The following is a 14,696-nucleotide window of genomic DNA, read 5'->3' on the forward strand; positions in this document are numbered from 1 at the left end:
TCCCCCACTGTCACCTCAGTCACCTGTCCTGCCCTATTTCCCAAGAGAAGGTCAGGTTTTGCCCCTACCCGAGTAGGACCCTCTATATACTGCTTAAGGAAACTTTCCTGAACACATTTAACAAATTCCACCCCATCTAAACCCTTAACACGATGGCAGTCCCAGTCTATGTTAGGAAAATTAAAATCCGCGGCTATGACAACCCCATTTCTCCTGCAGGTCTCTGCAATCGCCATGCATATTTGTTCCTCTAATTCCCATTGATTATTTGGGGGCCTATCGTACAACCCCACTAATGGCACCATCCCCTTCTTATTTCTTAGTGCGACCCACAAAGCCTCACTGGATGATCCCTCAGTTATTTCATCTCTGACAACTGCCGTGATACTCTCCTTAATCAAAAAATGGAACTCCACCTCCCCTCTTTCCTCCACCTCTGTCCTGCCTAAAGCACCTGTACCCCGGCATTTAAGCTGCCAGTCCTGTCCTCCCTTAACTATGTTTCTGTAATGGCTATAATATCCCAGCTCCACGTACCTAACCATGCCCCGAGTTCATCAGCCTTACCTCTCAGCCCTCTTGCACTGAAATAGATGCAATTGAACCCACCAGGAATTGCTCGCTCCCTTACATATTTCATCCTGACCTGTCTCTTGAACTTGCTGTTTCTGATCACTGTATCTCCTTCCAGCCTCATACTTGCCTCCCTGCTGTTGAGGATCCCAACCCCCTGTCAATCTAGTTTAAACCCTCCCTTGCAGCACAGGCAAATCAACCCACCAGGATGTTGGTCTCCCTCCATCAGGTGCAACCCGTCCCTCTTGAACAGGTCACCTCTGCCCAAGAAAAGATCCCAATGATCCAGGAATCCGAATCCCTGCCCCCTGCACCAATTCTTTAGCCACACATTCATCTGCCATATCCTCCTGTTCTTATCCTCACCAGCACGTGGCACTGGAAGTAATCCAGAGATTACCAGTGTCGAGGTCCTGGGACCTTTTTTCTTAGCCCTCAATAATCACTCCATAGGTCCTCATCCCTATTTCTACCTTTGTCATTTGTGCCAACGTGCACTTTGACTTCTGGCTGCTCAGCCTCCCCCTTGAGAACGTTCTGCAGCGGCTCCGAGACATCCCAGACCCTGGCACCTGGGAAGCAACACACCAGCCTGGATTCCCGTCTGCAGCCACAGAATCTCCTGTCTGTCCCCCTAACTACCGAATTTCCCATCACTAAGGTCCTGTTTACCTTTACCCTTTCCCGCTGTAACCCTAGAGCTAGTCATAGTGCCAGCAACCTGGCTACTGGTGCTTTCCCCTGAACGGTCATCCCACCCTAACAGTATCCAAAACGGTATACTTATTTTCGAGGGGAATGGCCAAAGGGGATTCCTGCACTCTCTGCCTACTCCCTCTGCCCTTTTGTGCTGGTCACCCAGCTACTCTCTGCCTGAACCTTAAGTGTGACCACCTCATTAAAACTTTTATCTATGATGCGCTCAGCATCTCAGATGATCCTGAGTGCATCCAGCTCCGGCTCCAGCTCCCGAACACGGTCTCCCACAAGCTGCAGCTAAGTGCACTTCTCCTAGATGTAGTCATTAGGGACAACGGAACGCTCCCTGATCTCCCACAGTCTGCAGGAGGAACATGTCATGACCTAACTACCATCTCAGCTGCTCTAAGATTAAAAGGAAAATTAAAAGTTTACCTGAGCTTACCTGTACTTTTTGCTGAGCCATTGCTCACCAAAGCCTAACATGTCAATGACTTACTTCTCACTCTGCTACCAACAAGTTATCAACAGCACATTTCTCTCCCCCTTTTCTTAGTTAGAGGAGGAGGGAGAGAGGGAAACACTGCTTTACCTGCACTTCCCACAATCTAGTCACTGCAATCGCTGCTCACTACGTGGTCTCCTCTAGGTTAGGGAAACGAAGCGTAGACTGGGGAACCGCTTCACAGAACATTTATGTTCTGTTTGCAATAAAGACCTTAAGCTTCCAGTTGCCTGCCACTTTTATGCACCACCCTGCTCCCTGGCCAACTTCTCTGTCTCTGGCTTGCTACAGTGCTCCAGTGAAGCTCAACGCAAGCTGGAAGAACAACACCTCATTTTCCGCTTGGGGACCATGCAGCCCTCCGGACTCAATATTGAGTTCAATAATTTTAGGGCTTGAGCACCTTATTCCATGTCCTTAACCCAACCTCTATAACCAAGGCAACAAGGTGTAGAGCTGGATGAACACAGCAGGCCAAGCAGCATCATAGGAGCAGAGAGGCAGACGTTTCGGGCCTAGACCCTTCATCAGAAAAGGGGGAGGGGAAGGGGGTTCTGATATAAATAGGGAGAGAATGGGAGGCGGATAGAAGATGGATAGAGGAGAGGATAGGTGGAGAGGAAACAAACAGGTCGAAGAGGCAGGGATGGGGCCAGTAAAGGTGAGTGTAGGTGGGGAGTTAGGGAGGGGATAGGTCAGTCCAGGGAGGACGGACAGGTCAAGGGGGCGGGATGAGGTTAGTAGGTAGGAGATGGGGGTGCGGCTTGAGGTGGGACGAGGGGATAGGTGGGAGGAAGAACAGGTTAGGGAGGCGGGGACAAGCTGGGCTGGTTTTAGGATGCAGTAGTGGGAGGGGAGATTTTGAAGCTTGTGAAGTCCACATTGATACCATTGGGCTGCAGGGTTCCCAAGTGGAATATGAGTTGCTGTTCCTGCAACCTTAAAACCCCTATAACCAAGGCCTTGTTATCAGATAGTCTGCTATTACACAAAACCCATTGTCATAAACTAACAATCCCCATTCATAACTATCCACCCTCCTAGCCAGATCGTTATCCACTGGCACAAAAGGTGAAGTCACATGGTATCAGGGGTGAGCTGGCGAGATGGATACGGAACTGGCTTAGTCATAGGAGACAGAGGGTAGCAGTGGAAGGATGCTTTTTGGAATAGAGGGCTGTGACTAGTGGTGTTCCACAGGGATCAGTGCTAGGACCTCTGCTGTTCGTGGTCTACATAAATCATTTGGAGGAAAATGTGGCTGGTCTAATTAGTAAGTTTGCAGATGATAAAAAGATTGGTGGAGTTGTGGATAGTGAGGAGGACTGTCAGAGGATACAGCAGGATATAGATCAGTTGGAGGCATGGGCAGAAAAATGGCAGATGGAGTTTAAGCCGGACAAATGTGAGGTGATGCATTTTGGAAGGTTAAGTACAGGTGGAAATTATACGGTGAATGGCAGAACCCTTAGGAGTATTGATAGGCAGAGGGATCTGGGTGTGCCGGTCCACAGGTCACTGCAGGTGGCAGCGCAGGTAGATAAGGTAGTAATCATTGGAAGGGGCATTGTGTACACGGATAGGCGAGTTATGCTGCAGCTTTATAGAACTTTATTCAGGTCACATCTGGAATATTGTGTACAGTTCTGGTCACCACACTACCAGAAAGATGTGGATTCTTTGGAGGGGGTACAGAAAAGGTTTACCAGGAAGTTGCCTGGTATGGGGAGTTTTAACTATGAAGAAAGTTTAGACAGACTCGATTTGTTTTCACTGAAATGCAAGAGGTTGAGGGGTGACCTGATAGAAGTTTGTAAGATTGTGAATGGCATGGATAGAGTGGGAAGTATGAGGCATTTTCCCAGGGCGGAAGGGTCAATTACTTGGGGACCCAAGTTCAAGGTGTGAGGGGGTTGGGGGGAAGTTTATGAGAGCCTGGAACGTGCTGCCAGAGGAGGTGGTGGGAGCAGTCACAATAGCAGTATTTGAGAAGCTCCTGGACAAATACATGAATAGGAAGGGAATAGAGGGATACGGATCCTGTAAGTGAAGGCAGTTTTAGTATGGAAGGGCAAAATGTGTCAGCGCAGACTTGGAGGGTTGAAGAGCCTGTTCCTGTGCTGTGTTGTTCTTTATTGTTCGCCTGTTCAACTATTAGAAATCACACGACACCAGGTTACAGTCCAACAGATTTATTTGAAATCACAACTTTCATTGCGCAGACCCTTCGTCTGGTGAAGTGAGAGAAAAGAGGACACAGACACAGAATTTATGGGCAGAGAGATCAAGGGTAGAAAGACCAAAAGGTCATACAAATGGTGTGAGTGGAGTGTTGAATAATAAGTCTGTGCAGATGATCAAGAGTGTCAGACAATGTGAGTAAAGTGACAACAGTTGAATAACAAGTGAAGGGATGACCTATAATCCCTATAATTAATTGAGGCAGAGAGACAATTACAAAAAAAAATCAAATGGTGCTAGAGGCAAACCAAATGGCTGGAATAACATGATAGGTGTAGGAGTCGCATGTTGAGGATCTAACTGAAATAACAAGTAATCCAAAACTGTATAAACTAATTAAGGTAGGGAGCTCACAACAATTTATCAAGATGACGGTGTCAAAACAGGAGAGTAAGGAAGATTTTACAGATACAGAACAGTATGTTGGGGTCTCCTGTAGTGCGACATGAAGCTAAGATCCCATTTGAGGCTATCCTCATGGGGACCGAACCTGGCTCTCAGCCTCTGCTTGGTGACTCTGCGTTGTTGTGTATCCTGAAGTCTGCCTTGGAGGACGTTTACCCAAAGATCCGAGGCCAAATGTCCTTGACCATTGAAATAGTCCCCTATTGGGAGGGAACATTTGGATCTGGCAATTGTTATGCAATGTGCATTCATCAGTTGCTGTAGCGTCTGCACGGTTTCGCCAATATACCATGCCTCGGGACAACCTTGTCTGCAGCGTATGAGATAAACAACATTGGCCAAGTCACATGAGTATCTGCCGTGTACGTGCTGGGTGATGTTCCCACATGTGATGGTAGTGTCCATGTCGAAGATCTGACATGTCTTGCAGAGGTTACCATGACAGGGTTGTATAGTGTTGTGGTTGATGTTGTCCTGAAGGCTGGGTAGAACATGGTGTAGTGTCTCCACTCCCGGGAAGTACTGGACGATGAAGGGTACTCTCTATCAGTCGTGTCCTGTGTCCATCTTCTGAGGAGGTCATTGTGGTTTTTCACTGTCAACTATAACCTGTTGCCGTGTGATTTCTGACCTTGTATGCCCCAGTCGAACACCATCACCTCCAGATCATGTCCAACTGTTCTCCCCTTTCTTTGGGCTCTATCCCCAGCTATCGTTACTCCTTAACCCCTCCCCCCACCCTATCTTCTACATAGAAACCAACATTTTCCCAGCTACCATCAGTTCTGGGGAAGGATTACACAACCCGAAACATTAACTCTGATTTCTCTCCACAGACACTGCCTGATTCACTGAGCTTTTCCAGCAATTTCAGTTTTTGTTCTTATATTCTATGCCCTGGCTAATGAAGGCAATGTCTTCCTCACCACCCTGTCTACCTGTGCTGACCCCTTCAGGGATGTATGGACTTGTACACCAAGGTCCCTTTGTTCCTCAGTAATCCCTAGGCACCTACCATTCATTGTGTATATCCTTCCCTTATTAGACCTCCCAAAATACATCACCCAATACAGTGGCACGGTAGATCAGTGGTTAGCACTGCTGCCTCACAGCGCCAGGAACCCAGGTTTGATTCTATCCCTGGGCTACTCTGTGTTTACACGTTCTCCCCGAGTCTGTGTGGGTTTCCACCAGGTGCTCTGGTTTCTTCCCACAGTCCAAAGATGTGCAGTTTAGGGTGCATTGGCCATGGGAAATTGCCCATAGTGTCCAGGGATGTACAGGCTAGGTGGGTTAGCCATGGGAATTTCAGGGTCACAGGGATGGGGTGGGTCAGATGGGATGTTCTTCAGAGGGTCAGTGTGGACTCAATGGGCTGAATGGCCAGGTCCCACACAGTAGGGATTCTATGATTCTAACACTTTACAGAATTAAATTCCATCTGCCATTGCTTTGCCCAATTTACCAGCTGATCAATATCAGACTGTAGCCTGAGACCTTCCTGCTCACTATCAACACCACCCACCAATTTTAATGTGCAAACTTACCAATTATACCTTCTGCATTCACATCCAACTTGTTAATGTATATAACAAACTGTAAGGGTCCCAGCACTGACCCCTGTGCTACATCGCTGGTCACAGGCTTCCAAACACAAAAACAACGCTCCACCATCACCCTTTGCCTCCTAGTTGTGACCCAGTTTACCAATTTGCCCTTGATTCCATGGGATCTTACCATGTGGGACCCTGTGAAAGGGGCCTTACTGAGGTCCATGTAAACCACATCAACTACACCACCCTCACCAATATATTTAATCACCTTTTCAAAAAGCTGAATTAAATTAGTCAGACAGGATCTCCCTCTAACAAATCCGTGCTGACTATCCCTTATCCATCCCTACCTTTCCAAGTGTTGATTAATCCTGTCCCTCGGAAGTTTTATCGATAGTTTCCCTACCGCTGATGTCAGATTAACTGCTCTGTAATTCCCTGGCCTATCCCTGCTGTCCTTCTTGAACAAAGGAACCACATTAACCATCCTCCAGTCATCTGGCACTTCACCTGTGGTCAGGGTCAGTGAAGTATTAAATATCTCTGCCAGGGCCCCAGTAATCTCCTCCATAACCTCCCGTAGCTCCTCAGGATACATCTCATCAGGCCCTGGGGATTTATGCACCTTCGTACCCTCTAAAACATCTAATACTCCCCTCCTTAATAATCTGAACATGCTCTAGAACCTCACCATTCCAACCGAAATCCCCAGCTACAATGTCTTTCTCCTTTGTGAATACAGATGAGAAATAATAATTTAAGACCTGACCCATGTCCACTGGCTCCATGCACAGATTGCCCCTTTGGTCCCACTCTTAACCTGCTAATCCTCTTACTGTTAATATACTTATAAAAAGCCATGGGGATTTTATTAATCCTATCTGCCAAAGACATTTCATGGCCCCTTTTTGCCCTACTGACATTTTTTTAAGCACACCCTGCACTCTCTATATATTTAAAGGGCTTCCCATGTGTTTAATGCTTGGTACCTAGCATATGCTTCTTCCTTTTTCTTTATCAAACTCTTGTTCTCCCTTGATGCCCTTACCCTTCACTCTTAGGGAAACATATTGGCCCCGAACTCTCACTGTACTACTTTTAAAAGACTCCCACTTTCCAAATGTAGACCTGCCCACAAGTAGCTGCTCCTAGTCTATGTTTGCCAGATCCTGACGAGTGATATTGAAACTGGCCTTCCCCCAATTTAGACACTTAACCTCTGCATTATCCTTATCCAATTCCATAATGACTTTGCAACTTACTGAGTTATAGTCACTATTCCCAAAATATTTGCCCATTGAAACTTCAACTATTTAACTGGTTTCATTCTCGAGGATTAAGTGTAGCACTACCCCATCTCTCATAGGGCTATCTACGTACTGGTATTAAAAGCTCTCATGGGTGCACTTTAAAAATTCCAACCTGTCTAATCCTTTCATACTGAGGCGATCCCAGTTAGTTAGCAAAGTTGAAATTCCCTACTACTATAATCCTACTCCTCACACCACTCTCTCACTTGCCATCAAATTTGTTCCTGTGACTCCCCTCTGACTGTTGGGAAGCCTGTAGTATAATTGCAGCAAAGTGATTGCCCCTTTTTTATTTCTAAGCTCTACCCAGATGATCTTATTTGAAGATCCTTCTAAGACATCTTCATTACTGTAGGAATGATTTCCTTTATCAATAATGCAATAGCCCCACCTCTCTTACTTCTCCCCCTATCACACTTGAAACTTCCATGCAATGTTGAGCTGCCATTCCTGTCCTTCCTTTAACCATGTCTTGGTGTTTGTAACAATATCATATTTCCATGTGCTGATCAACAATCTAAGGCCATCTGCCTCAACAGTTAAAGACTCAACCCAGAGATTTTAACCCAACTGAGGAAAGAGATAAAGTTATTGATGGAAAAATCACATTCATGATTGGGGCCAGAGTAGCTGGAACTTATGTTTCGAGATAGTACTAAAACCAAATGAATTACAGTGATGGTTTATCAATTATAGCAACCTCAAGGCAGTACCAAAGTTGGAATCATATCCAAGTCCATGATTGGAGGACTATACCGAAAGGATCATACAAGCTCAGTTTGCTACAAAAGTGGATTTATTAAAGTAGTATCGGCAAGTTGTATTGGTTGTGTAGCCAAAGAAATATCAGCTTTTGTTAACTCCCTGATGGTTTTCATCAATACTGTTAGGAATGAAAACTGCTCCAACAACCTTATAATAATGAGCTAATGTGGTCAATGAGGAATTATGCAACTCAAAAACGTTGAGAACTTTGTTGTATTCGGCTGAACCAGGGAGGAACATTCACAATCAATTATTTTCATGGCCACCTCCTGTCATGCCCTAGGCAATTATCAGCTTTCAGTCCCAAACCATTTCTCCAGCACTCTTCATCTTACAAATAGTAATTCCCTTCACTACCTCCTTCTCAAAAGATCCTTGTATCCCTGGCTGTCTGAAATGTTATTTGTGTCTTCTGTTAAGGTCTAACTAAAGGGGTTGTTTCATTGCTCCATTCTCCATTTGCAATGCTCCTGTTTCAGACTGTCTTTTTCTTTTTACAGTAACCCTTCCAGTCCACTCTTATGCTCCTTCCAAACTTACTCTCAGATTTTGTTTTTGTCATCTTGTTCTTCATGTGCTGAATTCTGGATTTCTCCCAGTCCTCAGGTTGGCTATTTCCTTGAGCTACTTTATGGGTTGAATCTTATGTTAAAGTCAGAGTTACATCAATCGTTTTGCAGTGGTTTTCACACAATGTTGGGCAGGTTTTCATGTTATATTTTACCCACCCTGCCTCATAAATATCCACCCTGCCCCGATGGTGCCCCTCTTGTCCTATTCTCAGTCCATCTTACGACATGTACCTGGGACAACTCACCACGGTTAGTATATTCCAGAATTCACTGGCATCCCAGCACAGGTACCAACTATAACAGCTCACTGTGACAGCCAGAGGTGCCCTGCGTGGTCCCTGATATTCGCTGTGGTCATGGTGGGGGTGGGTCAGCACTCCAGTTTGTGGGCAGGGTCCTGGATCTCCTTGTGAACAGCGTGGTCCCCCAGGCCCAGCAGTGCAGGCCACAATATGGGACCTCATCCAGCCCACCCTCCCTGGTACAGGTGCAGTGTCTGAAGGAAGAGGGTCAATGACTTTCCTCACTCCACTAGGGTCAGTGGCACCACCTTCTCTCTGATACCTCACCCTCTATCACTGTCAGTCTACACACCTCCCACTGAGACTCATACTCTCCCACCCTCACTACTACCTACAACATCTCCCCCAACTCACTCTCTTCACCAACCACCTCCCCCACCCCAACTCCCCCCAACCTCCCAAACCACTAGAACATAGAACACAGAACAGTACAGCACAGTACAGGCCCTTCGGCCCACGATGTTGTGCCGACCTATTATCCTGCTAAGATCAACTACCCTGCATACCCTACATTTTACTATCCTCCATGTCCCTATCCAAGAGTCGCTTAAAAGTCTCTAAAGTATCTGACTCCACTACCACTGCTGGCAGCGCATTCCACACACGCCCACCACTCTCTGTGTGAAGAACCGACCTCTGACATCTCCCCTATACCTTCCTCCAATCACCTTAAAATTATACCCCCTCGTTATAGTCATTTCCACCCTGGGAAAAGCAGTGACTCCATGTACCCTCTGCACTGCCACTCACTCACTCAGGACCCGTCACCTCCTGTTCCAACGTTAATGGATTGCCACCTACTTCATTTACAATCTGTCTTTATCTCTCTCTCTCTCATTCCAGGAATAAACAGCCCGTGATAGAGGCAGAAAGAGTCCAGATGGGGAGTGAGCTGCCCCTCATTAGGTTCCTGACCCTGCTGTGTGGAGGATCTTACCTCTGACTGTCCCAAACAGACTGGTAACTGATGCCAGGACTTTGTTAACAATGTTTGGACCATTTTCCTGTCATGCCCAAAAGGAGCATATAATTTGTGGGATGTACATATTTAATTGTTAATAACTAATCATTCTTTTCGATTGTCATGCCTTTTTAATGAAGTTCCCAGTCTCTTGAAGCCCATTCACCCCTCACCCCTTCACAGTTCCCTTTGTTCAGGTTTTGGGTTTACTTTCTATCCCAATCATGAACTGTCTGATGTGATGGTCACTTCTTCCGAATCATGATGGTTTTCAAATATTCCCCTGTTACACAAGACCAAAACTAGAATAGCCCACCTCCAAATTTCTTTCTCAACATATTGGTCTCAAAATCCAATTTGAACACACTCCAGGTATTTATCCACTACAGTATTTTTGCTGAGGTAGTTTGCCCAGGGTGATTAAAATCACCCCAATTACTGTAGGACCCAGTACATCTCTCATTTCCTGGTTAATACCATTTCCTACCTGTCTGGGGGTTACAAACAACTCCTGCTAGTGTTTTCAGCCTCTTGTTGTTTCCACTCAGACTGATTCCACATCTACACTTTCTGCGCAAATTATCTTTCTCACTGTTTGCAATCATCGAATTGTACAGCATGGAAGGGGCCCCTCAGTCTATCGAGTCTGTACCAATGAAAACTACTCGAAATCTATACTAGTCCCACACTCTCACACTAGGCCCATAGCCTTGAACATTATGATATTTCAGGTGCTTATCCCGGTATTTTTTAAAGGTTGTGAGGTTTCCCACCTCAACCACCTTCCCACTCAGTACATTCCATACCCCACCACCCTGTGGATGAAAGTTTTTCCTCAAATCGCCTCTAAACCTCCTGCATTTCACTTTAAAATGATTCCCCTTTGTTATTGACCCTTCAACTAAGGAGAATAGCTGCTTTCTATTCACCCTGTCCATGCCCCTCCGATTTGTATATACCTCTATCAGGTCCCCCTCAAACTTCTCTCCTTGAAAGAAAACAGCCTGAGTTTATCCATCCTCTCTTCATCACTGAAATGCTCCATCCGAGGCAACATCCTGGTGAATCTCCTCTGTACTCCCTCCAATGCAATCACATCTTTCCTATAGTGTGGTGACTAGAATTTCATACAGTACTCCAGCTGTGGTCTAACCAAAGTCCTGCACAGCTCCAACACAACCTCCCTGCTCTTATAATCTATACCTCGACTGATAAAGGCAAACATCCCATATGCTGCCTTAGCTACCCTATTAATCTGTCCTACCACCTTCAGGGACCTGTGGGCAAGCACCCCAACATCCCTCTGTTCCTCTGGACTTCCTGGTGTCCTATCATACATCAAGTACTCAAAGATTTCACCTTTCACTAACAAAGCTACCACTCCTCCTTTTCCATTTTAACAAAACACAAAAGGTTAGTTTGAACAGGCCTGAAGAAGTGTCACTGGACCCGATACACTAACTCTGCTTTCTCTCCACAGATGCTGCCAGACCTGCTGTGTTTTTCTAGCAATTACATGTTTCTGTTTTTGGTTTTGAAGTTAATGAAATGTTCATTCAGAGAAACAGTGCAGACACAGTGGACTGAATGGTCTCATTCTGCTTCACAACAATTCTGAGATTTTGGGATTCATTAGACTTCCTTCCATTATCAATGATCACTGCTCCATTATCTTCAGACCTTTTCCATGGTTAGATGGAATTACTCAATATCAACAGACCGTTCTTCATTATCTGAACAAGTCCTGGCATTGATTATCAGGAGAAAATCTTCAATAAGCATTGGCATTTTTCCATTATCAGGTGGCATGCTTTGATTATAGGTAAAAACATAAATTATCAGATCAACAACTCCATTATCAACGGTTCAAGAGGCAGCTTACCATTACCTTCTCAAGGACACCTAGGGACGAGGAATAAATCCTGGCCAGCTAGTGATGCCACATCCCACAAATGAATAAAAAAAATTAGAAATATTTCCAATTATCAGTAGACATTGACATTACCAGGGATTACATGACAATTATCACTTAGTTCCATCATTCTATCAGTAGCATCGATGCCTCTATGGTTAGAAAGTTCTTCAATTCCTTTGTGGACAGTCTCCCAATATCAAATACACTTTAAGTAACATTGATACCCTCTTATTCATTATCCGTAGAAACTGTCTGATCATCTTCCACTCTTTTGAAACATTCTTCCATTACAGTAAGCAATCTTCCATTATCAGATCTGATAATTATCAGCAGATTCTCTTCCAGTTTCAGTACTCACTCTTCAATTATCGGAGACAAGTTGCCATTCTCAAATTGTCCACAAAAAGTAGAACAAACCAAATTCCAGCGATCACATTCCATCCACTGCCAATCATCAGACTAGTATTAGAACCTCACATCAACAGTGCTATCAAATGGGCACTGATACAATAGCCTGCTCACTGACACTCCATTTGGCATCAACTAAAGGCACCTGGCTCCTGACTTCATTACGGCCTTGATCAAAGCATGGACAAAACAGCTGAACTTTGGAGATGAGGTGCAAGTGAATGCCCTTGACATCAAGGAGCCCTACAAAAACTGAAATCAATGGGTATCGGGGGCAAACTCTCCGGTGGTTATAGTCATACCTGGCACATAGGAAGATGGTCGTGGCTGCAGGAGGTCAATCATCTCAGCTCCAGGACATCTCTGCAGGAGTTCCTCAGGGTAGTGTCCTAGGCCCAAACATCTTCAACTGTTTCATTAATGACCTTCCCTCCACCATAAGGTCAGAACTGGGGATGTTCGCCGATGATTGCACAATGTTCAGCTCCATTCATGACTCCTCAGATACTGAAGCAGACCATGTTCACATGCAACAAGATCTGGACAATATCCAGGCTTGGACTGACAAGTGGCATGTGACATTCAAGCGACACAAATGCCAGGCTATGCCCATCACCAATAAGAGACAATCTAACCACCGCCCCTTGACATTCAATGGTGTTACCATCACTGAATCCCCCACTATCAACATCCTGGGGGTTATTACTGACCAGAAACTCAACTGGTCTCACCACATTAACCAAGTGGACACAAAAGCAGGTCAGAAGCTGGGAATACTATGGTGAGTAACTCACCTCCTGACTCCTCAAAGCCTACCCACCATTTACATGGTACACATCTTGGATGGCACGGTGGTTAGCACTGCTGCCTCACGGTCCCAGGTTCGATTCCACCCTCGGGCAACTGTCTGTGTGGAGTTTGCACATTCTCCCTGTGTCTGCGTGGGCTTCCTCCGGGTGCTCTGGTTTCCTCCCACAGTCCAATAAAGTGCAGATTAGGGTGGATTGGCCATGGGAAATTGATCCATAGTGTGCAGGCTGGGTGAGTTAGCCATGATAAATGTGGGTTTATAGGGATGGAGTAGGAGGCTAGGTCTGGGTGGGATGATATTTGTGAGGATTTGATGAGGCAAATGGCCTTTATTTTCTCTGTAGGGATTCTTTGTTTCTAAGTCAGGAGTGTGATGGAATACTCCCCAGTTGCCTGGATGAGTGCAGCTCCAACAACACTCAAGAAGCCTGACACCATCCAGGACAAAGCAGCCGCTTGATTGGCATCACATCCACAAGCATCCCACTCCCTCCACCACCGACACTCAGTAACAGCAGTGTGTACTATCTACAAGATGCACTGCAGAAATTCACCAAAGATCCTCAAACAGCACCTTCCAAACCCACGACCACTTCCATCTAGAAGGACAAGGGCAGCAGATCCATGGAAACACCAGCCCCTGCAAGTTCCCATCCAAACCACTCACCATCCTGACTTGGAAATATATCACCGTTCCTTCACTGTCACTGGGACAAAATCCTGGAATTCCCTCCCTAAGGGCATTGTGGGTCAACCCACAGCACATGGACTGCAGCGGTTCAAGAAGGCAGCTCACCCCCACCTTCTCAAGGGGCAACTAGGGATGGGTAATAAATGCTGACTTTGTTAATGAGTCACACATTCTGTGAAAACATTTTAAAACTCTTTCATTATCAGGAGAATTTCTTCTATTATCTCTAGACAGCTCTCCATTGCCTAGAAGCTGTCTCCACTCCTTTACCAAAGGGGCTTGTCTTGATTTATCATCGTCAAGCTTCCTCTGGACTAATTCCCCAAGACTGTGGCTGTCTGGTTTGCTGTTGTTCGGTGCAGACACCACGACAGCAGTATCACAGGCTGTCCCATGTTGTAATTGAGGTTAATGTGCGATTATCTCTCCAGAGAGAATTTACCGAGACGTCGTACAGAGCTGGGTGACTCCAGACCCACAATAGATGCTCACAGCTATTATAGCTGACATATATGTCAACAGTCATTTGAGGGAGAATCCTTCACCAATAATGGGCTGCCCTGTGATTTTAATAAAAAATCCAGCATTTTCTTAATGGGAACTGCACAGGAACCGTGTCTCTGGGAGCAGGAACCCGTGAGAACATTCAAGGACGAAGAACCAACAACTTGCGAAGATATGATGTGGAAATGCCAGTGTTGCACTGGGGTGGACAAACTGTGAAACTTGAAAGGGTTCAGAAAAGATTTACAAGGATGTTGCCAGAATTGGAGGTTTTGAGCTATAGGGATAGGCTGTTTAGGCTCGGGCTATTTCCCTGGGCTGAGGGGGCTAAGGGGTGACCATACAGAAGTTTATAAAATCACAAGAGGCACAGATAGGGTGAATAGCCAAGGTCTTCTCCCCAGGGTAGGGGAGTCCAAAACTAGAGAGCATTAGGTTTAAGATGAGAGGGGAAAGATTTAAAAAGGAACCTAAGGGGC

General features: G+C 45.7%; 1 protein-coding gene across 1 annotated transcript in view; it reads left to right on the plus strand.

The window, feature by feature from the left end:
* The first annotated feature begins 4,389 nt into the window (after nt 1–4,389).
* glb1l (galactosidase, beta 1-like) overlaps nt 4,390–14,696 on the plus strand; it is a 43,767-nt gene continuing 33,460 nt past the window's right edge. The window contains exon 1 of the mRNA XM_048599292.1: nt 4,390–4,439. Within this exon, the coding sequence (XP_048455249.1) occupies nt 4,390–4,439 (50 nt within the window). The remainder of the gene's footprint in view (nt 4,440–14,696) is intronic.

Source organism: Rhincodon typus, chromosome 7 (assembly GCF_021869965.1).
Source record: "Rhincodon typus isolate 14 chromosome 7, sRhiTyp1.1, whole genome shotgun sequence".
Taxonomy (NCBI): Eukaryota; Metazoa; Chordata; class Chondrichthyes; order Orectolobiformes; family Rhincodontidae; genus Rhincodon; species Rhincodon typus.